Source organism: Ascoidea rubescens (genome assembly GCF_001661345.1).
Source record: "Ascoidea rubescens DSM 1968 unplaced genomic scaffold ASCRUscaffold_25, whole genome shotgun sequence".
NCBI classification, from domain to species: Eukaryota; Fungi; Ascomycota; class Saccharomycetes; order Ascoideales; family Ascoideaceae; genus Ascoidea; species Ascoidea rubescens.
In genome coordinates, this window is record NW_017962937.1 from 1 (window position 1) to 20417 (window position 20417).

Below are 20417 nucleotides of genomic sequence, written 5' to 3' on the forward strand. Positions count from 1 at the left end.
ATCCACAACCTTGAACGTCTCCCCTTTGGCCGATGTCCGGTCAATGATTTTAGCAAACCAAAATAAAATTATGGACTATATCCTACAATCACATTATCGACTTTCCGAAATCTTTAAAGAAAATTATTTGACTTTACTCTTGAGACTACAATCCTTATTTCTAAATATGAATTCAAAACCACAAAAGAAATGCGATACTTCCATTCAGAAATCAGATAAAATTGTCTCAGTCAACAAAAATATTTTTCCCCAAAAACGAGAATTCCCCTTCGACGTTAAAAAACTATTGGAAGCGGTCTATGAGATGAAACCTTTTCCAAATTTTGATGAAAAGCAAGCATTAGCTTTAAAAACAAACTTGTCTAAAAGGCAAATTGAAATTTGGGTACGTATCAAATTCAATTTTCTTCTCTTTATTTTGATTTTATTCTAACATCATAAAGTTTACAAATAAAAGAGGTCGTACAAAATGATCTTTATAATACTTATGCTATATATCTATTATTATATACTCATAACACTATATAGTGCAACAATTGAATTTGTAGCTTCCTGAAGGTATCCGCTCAATGCTTTGTTGCTGGGGGTCCGAAGATGTGCTGGTCAATCCCATCAATACTTAATTTTGGTCCTTCTGCTATTTTGTTTTGCTTTCAATGAAAATTTTGTGATAATTGGTTTGTTTATTTTGTTTCTCTTTTTTTGTTTCGCACCCGTTTTAATCAGCCTCGATGATCTTGCGCATAAATTCAAGTAGTGCTGTTGGCAATCATTACTTGAATCATACGTAGACCAACGACTCTGTTCTTCTTTTTTATCTACATATCCGTTATCAAAGTTGAAAGACCATTCTTCAAAAATAAGACTTTCCAAAAACGCAAGATAGTGAAAGTAAGATAATACGGAAATCAGAACACTATCGGTCCATATCTGTTGCTACTGTTAGTGGTCGGGACTGGAGACCTTTAATGTAAAGTGATTCAACTCACGAAATACATACTGATGAAGCAATCTTCGATATATCATTTGTTGACCCAACTAATAAACCATTTAATAGTGTCCTCGCAATGATGAATTTATTTCTGGGTTTGCGGTGTCTCTCAGTCTTTTGCTCCAACCTGAGTGGTGAATGAATCATTGATGATTTCCACCCACTAATTTCAACAAACTTGAAATGACATCTTAAAGGATTTCTGAACTGTTTAGAAATAATTGTGGGTACTGCAACGAAACATCCACGATTTAAAAAATTTAATTTCATCGTTTTCGAGCAAGATGGTAGTTGAAATGAAATCCCTTCCATCCCAAAAAAGCTTTGATACAAAATACAATCCGAGCCCAAAAGATATTGAAGAGCAACAATTGGTTGATTAACATATATTTAAATGAACTAAATTATCATTTAAAGGGTTTTGAGAAAAGCACAACCATTAAATAAGATGATCACTCACGGACACAATCTGACACAAGGGCAAATTATCCATATTAAAAATGAGCACCCCAAACACACAAAACAGTAGCGCTGAAACCACTCCTAGTTAGTAGCAACCTTCTGCAAAGACATACATTCAAAAAACATCAATTTCATCCATGTGACTCTAAACAACCTTCAATAGCTACTCTGGTCTCCCCGATATGATCATTTGATACTTCGGTAACAGTTACAGGTCCGCATTAGTGCCATTCGCTGTACTATCCCACCTCCTTGCACAAAGGCCAGTGTTGTAGCTAATCCAAGGTATTTGCTGTACCAAATTTGTGATTATGTATTAAGGAAAATTGATTGGAAGCACCAAGGACAAAAAGGAAGTTTCCGGCCTCTTTTATAAGGCACTGGGATTGACTTCAGCCTCCCGCATAGTTGCATTGTCTCTCTCGGGGTCTGTCACCGGTCTGCTCCCGTAAAACTGTGTGCTCTACCCAACATTCCTATAAAAGGGGGCAGCGATCTCTTCAACGCCACTCTTTTTTATGTACTTCATTACCTTAATATTTAATCGTAGACACGCAAGCATGGCTTAAGGAGAAAAGTGCGGATTGTCTCTGGCAAAGAGCTGAGAGAACGATCGATGCTGCAACTTTTTTGTTTTGGCTTTGCTGTTGAGTCTTAGAGCTGCTTATTTTAGTCGGTCCCTTCAAGCATTCATCAATGAAAAACCTATTCATGCAGATCAAGTTATTTCCGACAAACGAAAAGTTGCTTCGACGTTCATTTGTTGGTGGTTGGTTTCAGAAAAATCATGTCCCGCTTTAATGGAAGTGGTGCCACACAATCGAGAGTATGGCGGTCCACTATTTGATAACTTGGAGATGTATTACTGAACCATTAGCGTTGCAGCAGGTATTAAAGTGACTACCGCACTGGCTTCCTCACTAAACCGTTGTCTATTATCCAATAAAAGATACTAAAAAAATGATTCCAAGAATTTGACTCAATAATTATATGATTGACAATGCTGATCAAGCAGGGGCGATTTTTTGTTGTTTTTATTGTGTACAACTTCTACGCTAATAGTGGTTTTCATCGATTGACACACAATAAGCAACGGACAGTTTGCGATGCTAAACATGCTTTCAATCATTCCGGCAATGAAAGATTTGCTGGTGGTCCCATGTCAGCGCCACTAGCCATGCTCGTAAAGATTTGCTGAAACGCCACAATGAAAAAACAGAGACACTTGTCTACTGCGTGGATGCCACGGCAAGACGCTTTTGCTGGTCTGTCAACTGCAGGCAATGCTGGTGATGGTATGGTTGTTTTGGATGCCATTAAGGATAGTCACTTGAAGTTGGTTTGGCCGTGAACCAATCTAGCACGTTTATGGTGAGTTCAAATTGTATTAAGTTTTTAGTAGTGCTTCCCGACATTTGTGTGTTGTCGCTGATTTGAGTCGCGACATTTCATTTAGTTAAGATTTGGGTACTGCCATATGTGTCACTATCATTGAAGCCAAAATTGCTTGTAGTACAATTGATTTGAATGGTAGATTATTGGAGCATATTGTTAATGCACCTCACAGCGCAAAATGCATTGTATTTTCACCTGCTACAAGTTAAAAGGCTGGCACTGGATACACGTACAATACGATTATCTTGGAAGTGCTTTGGACGGTGCAGACGCAGGATCATGGTTGTGTGAAAGTTTTTTTTACATAACTGCTGACCCGTAACTGACTCGTGATTGCAACCAGCTTTGATGACGTCCGCGGGTGACTGTGGCATGAGACTTGCTTACCTATCACGGCATTTGTCTTGGTTGCAGGCTTATACTGTTCGTCTTCTCCAAAAAACTTACCATAGTAATTTAGATGTGCTCTACGACACAGGCCACCGCTGCGCTTGTTCATGTACTTCCTGATATTGTCGGGCGGATGGCGGTTGTTGCAGTTCACAAAAATCGTTGCTTTCTTGACACTCATCATGATTATTCAAAATATTTTGGTGTGGCTCCTCTTGCTTCACCACCAGTAGCTGTCTAGGTTTAGTATAATGAGTTAAAATTACCCACAGCTTTCGATAAATGGGCTGATATTGTCAGAATTGTGAGAGAATTTGAATCCTCTCTATTCAACGACTTCTGCCAAACCGACAGAATCAAGCTTAAATATTCGGCTTTTATTAAATCTCATCAAAGTGCGGTCGATCATCGTTGGGATGTACCAATCGATTCAAAGGACACCACAATTTGAGTCTGAGCTTATGTTCCTGATCATTTGTGGAATCATTATTCGATTTGGCTAGTGTGTGTCCTCAAGATGATACCTGCCATCCATGGCGCTTCAATAACCAATCATTTTGAACTATTTCAAATATAAAGCGCTACTGCTGCGTTGATAAAAGATTTTGGATGTGTCGTCGATGCCATGACTTCTAACCAATTCATGAAACGATGTTAGATCATTGAAATTTTTTCTAAGGTTTTGTTGGACTCGATTAGAGTAGCGAAGGGTACATCCTGTTCAATCTTTTAACGGCTCTGTTCTTGTCTGCTCATTTTTTTCAACTGAGGGAGGAAGAGTTTTGCTCAATGATTTATGTGGTGCGGCAATCGAACAAACAATTTCATTTGCCGTTGGAATTGCTCTTTCATCTGCTGCTTCTATGCGGGACCAAACTTCTTTTGCAGAGTATGGGAAAGATAACACATCTCGACTGCTTCAATCAATACATCAAAACATATCTCAACCACGGATCAGCACCGTACTGAAATGATTTTGGATGATGGTGACAATGAAGGTGCCAATGAAATTGAATGGCGTACAAAAGAATGTGTTTCAATGACTGATGATTATGATCAAATTTTTGATCGAACCACCGATGGTAAATTTGAAGAAGTCCAATTTGGTGGAATAAAAAGAGTTCGTCACAAATGACTTGAGGAAATTGGAAGAGAGCTTTAGTGGTTTGCAAATATCTTGAGATAGCCCGTTAGTGAGAAATGTCCTCTGACCATGTTGGCTGCAACCTTTTCTGCCGGCACTACATCGGAATCATGGAATGCACTCCCAATCTGAAACGGTGCATGTCATTCAGTGTTTTAGGCATTTTTTGAGTACAACATTTTTTTTCTGTTGATGATCCTGCTCTAAAATAGCTAGTAGGCTGTCGATACTTACTTGCAACAAGATGAGAAGCAAATGGTAGTTTTCCAATGCGCGGAATATTTCATCGCTGTTGATCGGAGTTTCAAGGTGTTGATCATACATAAACAATTAGTGCGGCAGTTCGCTATGAAGGAGCATGAGTTTTTCTGGGTTTTTGCGCAATTAAGGATTTGGAGGTTTATCGAATGGATGTAGTAACTCAGATTCGCCATGATGATATCGACGAGAAAAATTACATGAAGTGCCCTCCTTCATATGGTAATGCTGAGTAATCTTTGATTGTTCGAAAGTTCAACAGATCAATCGCTCAGCTCAAAAATTTTGTCTTTGCTGGGAAAAAAAGACGGTTAAATATCTTCAATTGTGTATGATCCAAATATCTTCAAGTGAGCTTGCGGTGCTTTACTTTTTGAAAGACAAACATTCACTACATGCATTGACTATATCTCTATGATTTTCTTATCGCAAATTTCAGATGCAATTCTCTAGCTGGTCGAATCATATTTCACTGAAATGTTCAACATAAAAGTTCATGGACAAACTTCAGTAGGTGCCTTGCACTTAAAGTTGCGCGGATTCAGAGCAAGATGTTGATCGCTTTGTTGCCATACGTCAAATTGATGGTGGAGCGGCCTAAAATGGACCACTCAAAGTTACAGGGGACACCAAAGACGATTACCCGATACAAAATGCTACTGGAAAACCATGGGTCTGAAGTTGACGCTGATGCATCAGCAGTGCCGAGATCAGTTGTTGCATCGTTGAATTTGGTTGCTTAATATTTTGGCTGCGATACAGGTTTCGCGGCTTTTTCTCTGTTGATATCCTTGTTGACGATGCCATTTTCACTCAAGCTCTGTTAAAATGGGTTTAAAATATTGAACTCACACTATTATACCCTTCAGTAAAAACCAGCTTCATGCGTTCAGTTAGTTACATATGTTTAATGTCCTTGGGCTGCGGATATTGATGATGTGGAATTGCTTGGTGGCTGCATGCCGCTCTTTATTTAAAACCCGGTCACCTTGAATTTATGGAAGCAGCATTCAGCATTCTTGCAGATTTGTGAAGGAAAATACGTTTCACTAACTAATGCAGTCAAAGAGGCTGTATTCCAATTGCAGGTTTTCCAGTATATTGGTTCAGATGGTTATCACCTGATTGCCAATTGCGATAACATTCTTGCAACTAACTTTGCTAAATTTCCCACCAACCGCAAAACCTCAAAGAGTATTCCAATTAGGCATCAGTTCATTTGAGGATTGTGCAATTGGTTTCTTTCAATTGCAAAAATTGAAATAAAATGTAATGCTGCTGATGTGTTATCCAAAGCGCTTAACCCCTCACTGTTCACCTATCGCAATTCATTCCTTCAACGATCAAACTGCTCTACGTTTTACTTTCGTTTTTCTGGTAGATTGTGGGTTTTCTCACTATGGTTGTTTGATTGATTACCATTGGTTACGCTTATGTGATATAACTCATTTGTTTGAGTGTCCGTGGCTATATCACATGCATGTTGCTAGTAATTTAATGTGTTACTGGATCCCATTTTCTTTTACTAAAAGTTCAAGTTGAAATTGTACAGTACTTTCATTCCATTGGATTGTTGATTTGGTGATTTAATAATCTATATTCTTGTTTCAAAACAACCAATTCTTGTCGCCCCAAAGTATATTCATTTGAGGGCCGTCGTTGAAATTGGAATTCGTTCCATTTCGCTCTTCAGCAAATGTGTGAAGATCAGAGTCTGCACTTACAACTGGTAAGCGTTTGCCCAAGAGGAGCGGTTTTTTGCAGAATCTTTAAATTGTTCGACCTCGTTGACCCGATCGAGTTACGTTTGGTTACCGAAATATCCGGGCTGAGCTGAGCCTCCCCGACGTCCACATTTAGTCCCTCTGGGGCTGCCACTGCTCTGCATTTCTGATGTTGTGTGAACAAACGCGGTTTTCCATATAGGGGCCGGCGTTCTGCTCATCGATCTTCCATTCTATATACTACTCTGCTGTTGTGTACTCTCAGTGATGTGCTTCAACAAACGATGTGCTATTCTTTGCGAGGTATTTCTCTGATGTATTAGTTAAATTGCGAAATACTTATGCTACTGTTGATGCTGAAGAAGCAATTTTATTGACCGGGTCACTCTTTTGCTCTAAGAAGCCAAATACATTTTTCAATATGAGAAATCTCAAAAAGTTGGGATTCAATACTCTTTGATATTCTCTACCTTTCTTACGCTATTGAAATTGTCGCGATCTTCCTTGCTGCTTCTGCGTTGGGTTCCTTCTACCGTGAAAGACGTTTAACTCAGTTTGCAGGCATTCACAGCATTTCCTTCACTGATGGACAATTGTCAACTAGTCCTATTATTGTTGATGTTGAATTCGCACAAATTTTACTTTGATGTCGTTGATTCAAACAAACTGGTGCTAATGGTGATCGACTCAGCGAATTAACTGGTGATTCACCACCCATTCGAGGTATTGGTTACAGTATCCTTTATATTGAAAGTGAGAATTCTATAATAATTGTGAATGGTGGATCGTTCAAAGGTGATCTTGATGCCCCTAATTGTGCAAATTTAAATCATCTTTAGCTTCTACATATGAAGGGACCTTGGTTTTTTTCGCTGATTGGTCTGAGTTTGCATTGAGGCATTAGCAGATGAAAGATAATCATTGGCAAAATATGAATGTCGCCCACCGCATCCGCTGTTGTGCTTGTTATTACTAGCTTGCGTCAACAGTTCCATGATTCAGGTGAGACTGTTGTAAATGAAACGAACATGTGAACCATCTTTAGTGGCGGTTCTTCAACAAGTGAATGGGGTCACAACGGGAAGGAATCCAAAGTAATTCCTCAGGCAGTTACAACACTGACCATCACTGTGCCTGATCTTCTTGATGCGGGTATCATTTTGCCAATGCGAGATGCTTCGATTGATTAGAGTCGTTAATATTACACCAATTTTCATGAGTACTCAACGCACGTTGGTCATGCTGCAACTGGTGCTCAACAATTTGAGATTGCCAAGTTTGTCTACTACATGAAACCGGCTTGACAATCATTGCGTAAAACCATACACACTGTCAGATTTTATAACCTGCTTTTATTCAGGCGGTTTGAAGATTCTTTTCAGTTTAAGAAAGTCGAACCTGAAATGTCTGTTGCATATGAGTATCATCAAACACGGCTCACTGAAGCTTGGCCGGAAAGAAGGGCACAAATCTATGGACAATGTTGATTGAAGCGATTCCTGCTAATCACTTGTGACATGAAGCTGTGATTTCAGCGGTGTCTTCGATGAAATTGATTCCCACCAATAAGGGGCTCGGTTGGCCACTGTGTTTAAATTATTATCTGGACGACCATCAATTGGTCCTACGATGATGGTGTATGGATGTGCTGCTTGGGCAGATATTCCCAAAGAGATCTCCCAATCGAAGCTATGCGATGCAAGTGTCCTCTGTGCTGTCAATGGATCAGACATAAATTAAAATGGATACAGAGCGCCAATTCTCGTAACAATTGTGTTGTTGTCCGCTTTCTTTCTACTTTTGATAAAATCAAATTTTCAATAGAAGTTCCATCATTTGCTTCTATTGAGTTAACAGATCCTTTTTGCCCTCAGAATTAAACCTATTCCTGCCGATTTTGCGAGGGAAATCAGTGCATTGTCCTCAACGACAAACATAATAAACAAACTGCTTTTCCTGCAGACGGCTGATCAAAAATGAATTCTTCACAGAAAATAATGAATATATTGACATCACCGCAGATGATGAAAAGAATAATGGGGGCAATCAAATTCAATGGGATATATTCAATTTCATGCATCAACTCGAAATAGTGATGCATTTGGTGAAGCCAACAATGGTGCTGAATCTCCGCAGGAGCAACTAATTGGAACCGAAAAATTTCGTGAGAAGGTTGCGAATTGCACCATGTACTTCAATGCTTTGAAAATGAATTGAGAGATACGGCGACAGGCAGGTCACCTCTGTCCTTTATGGCTACTGCACTTACTGCCGCTACCACTTTTAAACTGAATCCGGCGGTGCCATTCTGCTAAGTTGTTGGTCAGTCAGAGTTTGTCGAAAAGCTTGATAACAATTGATTTCATTTCGATCATCTCATAACTCGAGATATCCTGATGGCAAGTGCTGGCCGTTTACAATAAAGTCTGCGGCAGCAGTGAATGTTGCAAATGCTACACTCGTTGCTGAAAAATTACCTCATTTTATATTAGGTGATTACACTGATACATTTAGCCTTGTATCCAGGTATGAGAGTGTGAGGGGCCTCCGTGTTGTTGGACTATCAAACTCATTCAAAACTCATAAAAAGTAATGACAAGTGCTTTAATTGATGCTGAGATCGACGCTGAAATTCGTTTGAAAGAATTTCAGGGATGTGTGACTGCCGAATATTGTCTGAAGGTTTGGCGGTTGCACAAATTACGTTTGGCACGGACACAATCCTTTCGTTGGTGGCAGATAGACACTCTAAATGATCTTTAATTCAATGTTTCAAATCCCTTTAGATGAGCAAGGTGTGCCCTGTTTCTTTAAGAGGAACGCAAGTACTTGTTTTAAAGATCTTTGATGCAGTCTATCTTACCAAATTATCATTTGCGATGGTGATGGCAGGTAAATGCTTTTTCACCGAATTCTTCAATGACAAACATCTTGGAGTATTCCAACGTCGAGATTCCTCTCTGGATAGTCGCTACAGCAACGAACGAATTGACGCGTCAATGCAGAACCACCTCAGGCTGACGGTTTTACACTATGAAATAGACAATTAGCAGTCGCAGGATACAAAATCATTAATATCCCATTCACCATTGTCCATGAATCAGATGGCTTTTAGTTGGATGCTGAGCGTGCTTGCTTTAGAGATCAATTGTTCGATAAATGAATTATGGAGGAAATTCTTTACGGAGTGAAATTTGTTTTCTTGGTTGGTAAGGCAATCGAATTATTGGTGCGCCATGCAAAATGCACTAAAGTTGAGCTACAATGGTGCTAGGATGTTTGAGTCAGATTCAATATGTGGTGATGAGAAAGGAGTCGCGTCAGATTTCCCAGTTGAACACTCCGACAGTGATTTGGCCGCAGAAATTTTGAAACCAAAAATCAGATACATGTAATCTGTTTACGATTAATGACCAGCGACTTTGCTGAATCTCAAAAGGAGGACCCACAGCGGCTTGCTGATTTTGAACCGCAATATATTTCACACATTCAAGCAGTAGCAAATGCTGAGATCCCATTGCAGGTGTTGAAGTATGTCGGTCCAAATGCCGATATAGCCATTGTCTACCGCGCCAAGAACTTTGCTGTCAAGTGTGCTGATCATCCAGTCAATTTGAAACCCACCAGCCTTTATTCAATCACCTACCACTTTGTAGAAGAGTTGATCAAATTGGCTTTCACTTTGGCAAGAGTTTTTACTAAAGTTATAGATGCTCAAGTGAAATGAGGCGCATAGCGCATCTCCATGTAAACAAAGGAATGCATTGTTTTAATAATTCTACTGTTGAGGGTTCTGGATTGTTAGTAAAATTGATTTCTTTCGCTCTGCCCACTATTGGTGCCCCGATTTTTTTTTGACCATTCAACAGCATTGTTACTGATTTCTTTTAGGGACTGTGTGAATATCGTATTGAATAAAATTACAAGTTGCTTTTATCACAAGTTTTCATTTGAATTTGCACAACGATCACGTGAGCTTTGCAAACTTCTTTCAACTACAGTCGGTGTGATTCCTATTTAATTACTTAATATATTTATTCTTGTTTTGTTGTTGAACTAATTTAACCGTCTACTAGTGATGCTTGATCGGGGGTTAAGCAACATTGTAGTTTGCTAGCCAGCGAGCAGCCGACATAACGAACTACCCAAATAAGTTACTTGACACAGGAAACAAAACATTTGCCATTACTATTTGCTTGAGATGAGAGAAGACTCTTGTAGGCCAATGAGCATCGCACTATTTTGAAATCACCCACTTTCTTCCGAAAAGTAGTTTTTCTTTGAAGGCTATAGTTGGGATTTAACCGAGCTTAGAGTGCCCTTGAGTGGATGAGCTGTTTTCAGCTTCCCAGATGTGTAAATTGGAGGTTTTGGATTTGTTTCAGCACTGCTTGAGCGGCCCTGTGTTATTCAACTTGGTTTGCAGTAAAGGACAGCAGCGTGGAGTTCAACGTTCATTTTCACTACACAACTGTTTACCACAACATATTACCATGGATTTGCTACTTTAGAGGCAGGCGAAAATAGTTAGATCAATCAAAGTCTAGCTATTGAGCAACTGTTCGAATTTATTTTAAGACGTGCGCTAAAAACACAGCGTCGTTGATTGCTTCGGTGAGAAAAATGTATTCGATTTAACCGACAGCGAGACCATTGAAACATGCTTCATTAGTTTCAAATTACTAACGTTGGATCAACAAGGAACACGTAGCTACCAACTGATTTTTGATCACCAATGACTCCACCTTAATAACTGTCCGAGTATTGATGTCCGGCAACTGAGGAAGCGGCTGTGCATAGATAGATCATGGATCTGAGGTCAAATATTTTTGGATGCTTTCAGCAGAACGACGATGGATGCTGCATGGTGCGCCAAAATATCCACTGACTATCCCAAGAGCAAGAAGAAATTCAGGCCGTTAACAGATTGCAGGGTATAGTCACGACCTGACAATTATTCTTCAAAGTGATGACCCACAGCACGTAAGTCAAGGCTGCTGGTCTCAAATAACACTTTGAATTGAATCAATACAGTCCATGTAACCTTCAAATCGGAATTGTTTACTTTGAACCAGGAACGATCCCTCTGACGTCGCTGATCGTTCACACACCAATACAATCGATATCCCGAGCAGCATGAAGTTAATCACTCCATTTTCGGCCAATGCTTTTTAAATTGGAGCTGCTCGCAAAACATGGAGCATCTTTCAATGCAGAAAGCTGTTTGATGTAACTTTCAGCATCGAATTCATTGTTAGAGGTAAATGTACCGCCAATAATTTATGGCAATGTTTTTACCTTGATGAACAAAGAGCAAGAACGACCTTAACCGTTTCATACCTTAGTAGTGAAATGGAAATTCAGTATTATCATTTCCATGACACAAAGACACACCTTGAGCATTAGTCTGTGCACAACGGAATTGCCCGTTCGTGGAGAATTCATTGCTACCACCCAACCAGAACCAACAGGGCTTTTGCTTGAAAGCATATCAATCATCAAGTAAGTCATCTTATCCTGTATCGCTTGCAGATCTGAGTGCCAACCATTGTGTATATTTAGGCAGCAGCAGCACGTTTAACACTAGTAGCGGCAATAGAGGCAGCAGCCAAATATGTTTAAGGACTTCTGCCTTTAATGGTATTTCATAAATCGGCCTTAAACCATGTCAATATGCTCCAAATGTCTTTAGAGTCATTTTGTGCCACTAGGGTAGATGTAGTAAATTGCTTTAGTTGGGATTTAGCAAAACTTTTAGCATCACTGCCATAATCAATATCATTTGTAGATGGTACGAAATTCATTGAATTCAATGCTTTTCTATTCACAACACCTCCACCATCATCATCTGAGTTGATGTCAGTATATTCTTTACATGGATTGCAGAAATTGATTGATTTATTTTCCGCAGCAATTGCAGCTTTGCTAAGTTGTAGTTTGTATGTGGTTGACCGATTTCCTTCTATAGCTCCATCAGCAATGGCTTTAGCTCAAACGAGAAAAGGTGTTAATGAATTGATAAGGCAAAATGTTGGATCTTTCAAAGTAATATGGTTCAATCTTTGGGGTAACAAGAGATAACATCAAGCGAGTGCTAATAATGATTGTACGCTTTGTAGTCGTTTCTACTTATGGGGTGGCCCACAAACTCCCACTTGACACTTATATCACCTCACCCGATTTGGGTGATTTAATTCGCAATCAAGGAATAAGCCGCACATTCTCCCACGGTCTGCGTAGCGGCTGTTTATTTCTTCTTGTCAAGAGCTTGAAGGCCATAGTGAACGGCGCCCGATGCTTGGTGGAAATCACATTGATTGAAATCACTGCGCAAATCACCTCTTTATTCCACAGAAGCTCTGAATCAATGAATCTCGTAACCATTGTCCCGAGCATTGCCATAAATGCTTTTTTGACCACATTCAGCGACCCTTCTTTGACTGTGGTCTTAGGCAACTGACATTTCTTGTTGTAATTCTACAGTTTGACAGAATTCGCTCAACGACTTAGATGCTAGCTAATTGTCAAATGAGGCAGTATCATGCACCGTACCCAACAATGGGATGGTGCGTCTTACATCATATCCCAAACAGGCAGCAGCCACTGTTTGTGTAGCATTCGCTGCAACAGTAACAGATCTTGACTGATCGTCAACAGTGTACAAAAATGACGACTGTTACTAACGGCAATAACAAATCTGTGACCAACAATATACGCATGAACTAGAATAAAAAAGGCGGAGGCTGTTTTATAGACGACTTATCATTAGTTTTTGTCTTTTTCGTTTTGCAAGATGAGTGCCATGTTGGACCACCAGCAGCACAAATGCCATTGAACACGGCTATGTCGTTATCAGCAGACTCAGCAGGTTAACCAAATTAATGATGCCTCTTTTTACTAACTAACGCCACAGCGGAACGCCAAAGAAACATTCATATAATTTTGTTTTTGGTCTTCCACCAGACAAAGCACCAATGAACTGTCAGTAAACTTTTTTCAAAAAATATATCTCCGCTACGTTTCCGGAGCCGCATTAAAATTTGATTCCAGTCGTAGCTGCCCCAGACCGAGAATGTTACTATCCACCACTGAGTAGCATCGGTGGTCCAATTCTTTTAAGTTCAATGAAACTCTCACCAGTGGATGAATCTGATTTGAATTAAAAGTTTGGTCGCGGAACCAATGAGCGGTACCAGAAATATGCTAAGAATGAGCGGTGTCAATTTAATACCCTTTGATGTTCGAAGTCTGCTTGCAAACATTTAGGAAAAGAAACAGTGGACTTAAATTTAATATTAGATCATCCGTTTTAAATCACAAACGTGCTCAAATTAGTGTGCTGCTCCAACAATTTACGAAAAAGGGGTTATTCGTGCTAATGATGTTGATTCCAAATAATTTCCTAAACTTCTTTCGATTGTAACATCCTCGCAATTTCCACTTGGGAATCAGTTCCTGCTGTATAGGAACAACGGGATACCAATGGATGGTGAAGTTGTTAATAGATAGCGAACTGAGCAAAGAGTTATAGCACTATTGCTTTTGATGGAGGTATTATGAAGAGGATGTCACTTGATGGTGGAAAATGGAAAATTCATCATCTGATACGTTGGGTTGAAATAATTATTTAAATTCATTTTGTTCTAATAATTCGGTGATCTACATTGGTGATGAAATTGCTGGACGTTTTATGTTGCTTCAGATTCTGACAGCACCCACACTTCAATCGCTTTGCAAGATCAACTGTCATTCACATCATTATTTGTTTTTACTCAAATGATTTGGCCGGTGATTTTGATGATCAGACGTGCGCTGCAAGCAGAGGTACAGCATCGTTGGTCTAGGTGGAAGAAATATTATTTTACAAACGAGCACACAAATGTATAACTTGCTGCCTGTGGCGCAAAGAGTGTCATTTAGAAACCGAGACATTGGCACGACCGCCAACTCCTGTTGGACTATGGGACCAAAACAATTTTCTGGCCGCCGTAAGAGTGGTGGATGACAGAAAAGAAGATGCGATGGTGTTTCGGTGTTAGATAGAAACGACTGCCATTCCTACATTCTGCGAAAATATACATAATTGGACTGGTTTTCACCATCGTATTTTCTTCACGCTGATTCGTTCATAAACTTAACTTCTCAATGATATTGGATTGTTGATATTGATCACGCGATACCGAAATCTAACCGTGATGGTATTTTTCTAGCGTGGAAAGGCCCAATAATGCATAGAGCCAATATCTCTCCCGATGATGTAAAGGATATCAAAAGTTCGGCAGCTTCAATTAGCAGCGCATGAGTAACATTTGAAAGAAATTGTGTCCACTTCTTAGATAGAATTGCGTGAGAAAGTGCGCCTTCAAAATTATATTAATAAATTGTCGTTTCATCTGGGGTGGCATTGCTGTTATTTGAATCCACTCTAATATATAACGTTCAAAGTGTATCACAAAATAGAGAAATCTTCAGTGGAACAGCAGCCTTCGTCATATGAAAGTGCGTATGGTCACAAAGCCCCTCAAAAATTGTGCGCCACGACATGCCTTAAGATCGTATGAGAACATCTGCCAGGTCGCGACGGCACCCCTTCTTCGACGAAGTGAACCTCAAACGATTTGGTAAACGCAGCTGAAACTTCTCCGGTAGGTGCAAACAGCGTGTGACGTAGCGCGAGAAGTTGCAAGAAATGAGTGCAAAAGCTGCTCTGAAAGAAACTACTCATGGCGCGGGGTAACGCTTTCAACTCTGAACTACGCCGTTTCAAAAAAAAGCGTTGAGGGATCACTAAAATTGGTGTTCTGCAAGCAGCGGCATCTGCGTGAACTCGCATGCATCAAGAAGCCCTTCATCAAAAAATGGACGCTGTTATATTTTTTTGGTGTATCATCACTTATAGTCGGCCACTTCGATAAGTTTGCGGTCATTTCGTTGGCGAGCACGGATTATTCTCAAAAGACTAATTTTGCTCCAATGATTAAATCTCTGAACGATTCAATTTTGAAGAACCGTAAATCATGATGAAATTAAAACCGAAACGAATCAAATGCTATCGCCAATGTTTAGAAATAGCAATGAAGAATTTTTTTTGTACTAAAAGTACACCAAATATAAACGCAAATTCTGAGCATACTTGAGATAACGAGAAATCGTTGAACTGGCACATTTCTAATGACAGCGTCGCTGAATCATCAAATATTCAAAAAAATACTATCAGTCGCCTTGACTAAAAAAGATGTTCACCACAGAAGCTGAACCTTTCAAAGTAAGGTGATTTTCGGGTTTTGTTGCGATATTTAACTGCAGGTGCTGCACGTAGCTAATTCAACATCCCGCCATCATTACTTTTAGAGTCCATTATTTCGCAAATAAATTGCCACATTGGATGACCCACTAATGGAATGATGCCTCCAAGAAATATTTTTGCGGTAGCTGCGGCGGGTGGGATGGCGTATGAAATGTCAGCTCATGTTTGCTTCGAATAGATAATTTGGTTTGACGTGTCTCAGCCAATGAATTTACGCATCACAATTTGAATCCCAGTGTCGATCACCTCCTTGGCAAGTGAAATGTTGTTCTCTTCGAAAGTGTGTAATCCATGTTGGCAGTACTCATTTCTGTTAAGGGTAACTTGCTTTCATTTGACTGGAAACAGATATCCATTAATTGATTCTCGATCTGGAGTTCTCCAGCCGAATCAATCGAACAGCACGTTACTAACTTGTCACACGAAGTAGCATCGTAAAGAACAGTTAATTGGTTAAAGTTTACTGTTTTCGGATGCTCTTTGGCCGCTCTTGGAATCCTCTTGTACGGTCCACCATGCGTTCAACTGGGCAACGTAACAGCAAACGCCGTACTTTTCCCGAAGCAACTTGCTTCAATATACCACAAAAAAAATATTGATTGGCGAATTGATTTTTGGTCTGCATTCAGTTCGAAAATAGGTGGTCTATCAATTATATCCCATAAATGTAACCTAACTTGTGCAGCTTGCAAATTTGACTCTCACTTCTGAGGTGTTGAAATTTCCTCTTTATTTAGATCTTCATAGAGGGCGCAAAAGTTTTGTTACTTTTAGCAGTATCAGATCACAGAGATGCCCCGGAATTATCCCGGCTATGCTTTCTATGAGCATTAAGAGAAGAGATGAAACTACTTTCTTCACCATTGAATTTGAGCATGCGGCATTAGTCAGATGATTCACTTATAGATTTCCTGTGCAGTGGTGTTTCTAGTAGAAAAGAGAGCACTCCAACTAGTTCCGCTGCCCCTCTACCAAAGCATTCAAATTCAAAATCATTTGCATCTTTTTGCACCAACAAAACCACTAATTTTGGACACAATACCTTCATTATAGAATCTGGCCAACAGTTAGAGGATAATGAGCATTATCACCGATAATACATTGTCTTGCGGAAATGTCACTACGGATATGATGATCCAGAAAAGCAGGAAGTCCTATACATTTATTGATGCATGATTTTGTTTGAGAACGCAGGTCGAAACACCTTTCAACACATTCATACCATACAGGTGAAATTGATCATCTTGGCTACCCATCGTTTTCAGGCTGAGGGAAACCTTGAAGAGCAAGCGTGGTCTTTGGTCAACCCTCCGTTGTTGGAGAATTCACTTTCATCAGCGGAAAACAACAAACAGCTTCACCTTCGTCATTTCATTCAACTAGGAGGTAGCTGTGTATATCAAGTACTCCCTGATGATCTTACTGGCATGCAAAATTCAAAAATGAGTCTAAAGAATTCGACTTATTAATAGCAGCGGCAACTAATTCAGCAGCCAAATATGACCGAAATGATCTATCTTTGATGCTCACCGTCCAATCATATCAGTCCCTTGAAGTACGTCCTTATTCTCATCTAGATGTTGCATGGCAGCCGAAGTGGAACCGGCATGGTGGTCGATAGTGAAATGCGCACCAGTTAGCGCATCACCAATCTTATGCGTAGTATCTATGCATTGATGTGATTCACTTCAATTTAACTTATTCGATTAAACCAAAACTTGGCCTTATCATTTGAGGATATGCATTTATAATAATCATCTTCAGGGAGTGTCTACTGCAGTTATTACTTGAAGCCCGGCCAAAATTATTTGTGAGACTCCTTAGCTACTATATTTCTCTCATTGTCAGCAGTGTGCCGACTCTCGGAAGAGCACCTGGTTCAATTCGTTCCACTTCAACACCCGAGGCAGATGATATTTTAATGAAGCAAAGAAAATATTTTGAAAAGACAATTTACTCTCCTTGAAGGGACATGATGAACGGAGAGCATCAGAACTGCCATGGGAGTCAAACATTTCGGATGGTTATCGTATCATGTGGTAAACTAGAAGAAGCAGGCGACAGTAGTGTTGCCTGACTTGGTTTACCAGATCAGATTAGCATTCAAGGACTACGCCGCAGTCGCCAAACGCAACCGCATATCCGCACTTAATTTTCCTTCATTTGATAGATGAATTATAGTAGTGAAAAACCGACCTTGTATCGTGAGAATCACATTCAGCAACGGAAGTGCGTATCACAGCGTCATTTGCCACACAATCTGTGTCATTGTCTTGAATTGTCATTACCTTAGCTATTTCATGATTGCCATTTGCAATCGTATTGCTGCCCCAGTTTGTTGAAACGCGTACAAAACACAATTTCAGCGCATGGTACGATCAGTGGGGTTGAAAGCATCCAGTTACTTAGAAAAAAAATTATTTCTAAAACCAGCATCTTCACCGTGCAAACAATCAATTGGTGAGTAAACTTGACCTAATATACAGTGCCAGCAACAGTCGAAGAACATTTGACAATTGTGAGGACCACAACTAACATTTAACAATGATCTTCAATGGCAAGAAAATTTGATTTTTTACCCACAGCAACAAATGGCATTTACCCGACAATTCTAACGAGTGCTACTCAAAAATCAGTAGCGGCCTAATTAGTTCGTAGCCCATTAATATGTGTGGTCTTGCTACCTTTCTTTCAAGGCTAATCCAGTGACGCTGCAGCAACCTGAATGCCGTTGAAAAAGCTATATTATTATCGGCGTGTCACAACACACTGCTAGTTGTGCATTCCAAGTTGAACTCATATATGGTACTTGAAAACAACCCGCATCACATTCATACGACTCGGATGCTGTTTTTTTACTGGCCAAAACAGCACTCAGGCGGGCAAAATGATCTTTCAATGAAAAGAGCGCTTTACCTTTAGGTTGAATTTAAGATAATGCTTGCGGCATTGGGAAATGAGATATTATATTATAAAGATCATCTATTGATAAATTTGCCACGGTCAATTCCATGTCCTTAATCAAAATTGCCTTCAATATCGGCAATGACAATATTATCGAAAGTTAGTAGGCTGAGCTAAGTTGTGGCAATTCGATGATAATGTAGAATAGTAAAAAAATAAATGAAGCAAAAAAGCCTAAAAGGCTTAGAAACCTTCTGTGGTAAGAAACTGCGTCAGATACGAGGGAGTCACAGGAGCGCACTGCATATACATAGCGGGTGACGGAATGCCATGATCCTCCCAGACAAACAGTGCAATGAGTTGGAATCGTCACCAAGGGCGTTCAAAAGAAAACAAAATGCAATGCTAAAAATGGGTCCTTTTAACCACTGCCAAGTGCGCGGCAGTGGAAAGGCTCTTCTAACTGATCAACCAACAATTCATAAAGAAATGTTATTCTTTACTAGTGAAGATCTGTACATCTCACGTACATCAACCGCTAATGATATTTTATTGCCTAGTCAAATCAAACACTAGGCACAATAATAATGCAATAAAACAATTTTTGATCAAAACGAAAATAATTGCTGTGACGAAAAGATACCGGTAATTCCATCAAGTTGTAAAAGCTCTAGAAACACATTCTTGACAGTCAGTAAAATAGATCTACAATAATATTGTATCATTGTCCAATTGAAATTAACCATATAATAATAATCAGATGAAACCAAACCGACGTATTCAGCAAATTCAGAACAAACACTAACGAAATCTTCGAAACAATTTTTTGCAATTTACGAAAACTGCTGTGTTTAGCGCCTTGCGAAACATATTGGCAGCGGTACTATTTCCATCATTTCTTGGAAAGAAAAAAGTAACATTGCGCAGCTTCCTTATAAAACGGGACCTGATTGAAATATTCTTAGACAAATTCGTAATAGAATTGGTGGCGGTTTAATATTGACAGAACTCTGATTTTCAACCACCGGTGGCAAAAGTTGTTGTGATTTTTGGTACATCTACAGTCATAGAGTCTGCGCGATCACCTTATTTGTAATTCAAATTTTTGAAGATGAACCCATCAAGCAACGGGGCATCAGCACTCCTAAAGATTGATGAAACAGCTTTCTTACCAGCTGAAACACCATTCAAATAATGATAATCACTGATAATAATAGTCAAAGCGGTGAATTTCCAGTAATTGAACTTTGTACGAATGGTGAACCAAAGGCGCACAAAGAATATGTCGGTTAAATCCACGAATCTGGATCAACTCGTTATTAATAGTTTTCATAATTTTTAAAGTGGTACCAGTACCAGCAATCCGAACTGAATGAGGAGTTAGGTTGCGCATCAAATCGGCGAATACAGCTTGGTGTTTGAAAGCACTAACGTTACAATAGCATCCTTTAAAAGTGTTCGTCTGCTCGCAAGCTACTTTCAAAAACGAAGCAAACAACGTAAATGCAACCATTACCACATCGAAGTTGATTCCAGCAAGTACATCATCTTAATCTTATTGCTAACCAAGTAATGCCCGTGGTAATGAATCTACACTTCCCAATTGTCTGTTTTTGAGACAACGATAGAATCTCTTGTTTTTGTTCCTTGGGTGATTGGGATAAATCCTTACCAGTGGAAGCAAACTCCGTTTAACCTCTTTTTCCAGCAATTACATGCACACCAAGATCATTCGCCGAAAGATTCGCATCAGTAATATCAAAAATATGAAGAAGATCTATTTGAGGGTAATCTTCTCCGCCTGATTTACAAGTATAAATCTAGTAGTACAAACAATAGCCA

The 20417-nt window shown here is 39.5% G+C and overlaps 7 protein-coding genes across 7 annotated transcripts; 4 read left to right on the top strand and 3 right to left on the bottom strand.

Moving 5' to 3' along the window:
* On the top strand, positions 1-925 carry HMRA1 (Hmra1p; the record flags this gene model as incomplete). Its single annotated transcript, XM_020189427.1, has 2 exons — positions 1-385; positions 444-925. Coding segments are annotated over 2 exons (415 nt in total), but the record flags the coding sequence as incomplete, so codon positions are not given.
* Positions 456-1758, bottom strand: ASCRUDRAFT_165239 (uncharacterized protein). Its single transcript, XM_020189425.1, has 2 exons — positions 1001-1758; positions 456-930 (listed from the first exon to the last, which is right to left on the bottom strand). Exons 1-2 carry the CDS (start codon positions 1301-1303, stop codon positions 613-615), a joined length of 621 nt encoding a protein of 206 aa, XP_020044209.1. The 5' UTR covers positions 1304-1758; the 3' UTR covers positions 456-612.
* A 2450-nt stretch (positions 1759-4208) lies between these two features.
* ASCRUDRAFT_83148 (uncharacterized protein) lies at positions 4209-4373 on the top strand (the record flags this gene model as incomplete). The annotated part of the gene is made up of 1 exon (XM_020194822.1): positions 4209-4373. One exon carries the CDS (start codon positions 4209-4211, stop codon positions 4371-4373), a length of 165 nt encoding a protein of 54 aa, XP_020044200.1.
* Positions 4374-7866: 3493 nt separating this feature from the next.
* On the bottom strand, positions 7867-8097 carry ASCRUDRAFT_83149 (uncharacterized protein; the record flags this gene model as incomplete). The annotated part of the gene is made up of 1 exon (XM_020194823.1): positions 7867-8097. One exon carries the CDS (start codon positions 8095-8097, stop codon positions 7867-7869), a length of 231 nt encoding a protein of 76 aa, XP_020044201.1.
* A 21-nt stretch (positions 8098-8118) lies between these two features.
* ASCRUDRAFT_78305 (uncharacterized protein) lies at positions 8119-8621 on the top strand. The gene has a single exon (XM_020194208.1). It carries the CDS (start codon positions 8420-8422, stop codon positions 8579-8581), a length of 162 nt encoding a protein of 53 aa, XP_020044202.1. The 5' UTR covers positions 8119-8419; the 3' UTR covers positions 8582-8621.
* A 1152-nt stretch (positions 8622-9773) lies between these two features.
* Positions 9774-10091, top strand: ASCRUDRAFT_83151 (uncharacterized protein; the record flags this gene model as incomplete). The annotated part of the gene is made up of 1 exon (XM_020194824.1): positions 9774-10091. One exon carries the CDS (start codon positions 9774-9776, stop codon positions 10089-10091), a length of 318 nt encoding a protein of 105 aa, XP_020044203.1.
* Positions 10092-11765: 1674 nt separating this feature from the next.
* Positions 11766-20088, bottom strand: ASCRUDRAFT_15996 (uncharacterized protein; the record flags this gene model as incomplete). The annotated part of the gene is made up of 3 exons (XM_020189391.1): positions 11766-12347; positions 19718-19779; positions 19889-20088. 3 exons carry the CDS (start codon positions 20086-20088, stop codon positions 12010-12012), a joined length of 600 nt encoding a protein of 199 aa, XP_020044204.1. The 3' UTR covers positions 11766-12009.
* Positions 20089-20417: the final 329 nt, after the last annotated feature.

Bases quoted from the DNA above. Each gene is read 5' to 3' on its own strand.
- ASCRUDRAFT_78305 (XM_020194208.1), top strand. From the start codon at position 8,420: ATGGGATATATTCAATTTCATGCATCAACTCGAAATAGTGATGCATTT.
- ASCRUDRAFT_165239 (XM_020189425.1), bottom strand. From the start codon at position 1,303: ATGGAAGGGATTTCATTTCAACTACCATCTTGCTCGAAAACGATGAAA. The intron at 931-1,000 runs GTATGTATTTCG...CAGTAGCAACAG, and splicing joins TATCGAAGATTGCTTCATCA to ATATGGACCGATAGTGTTCT.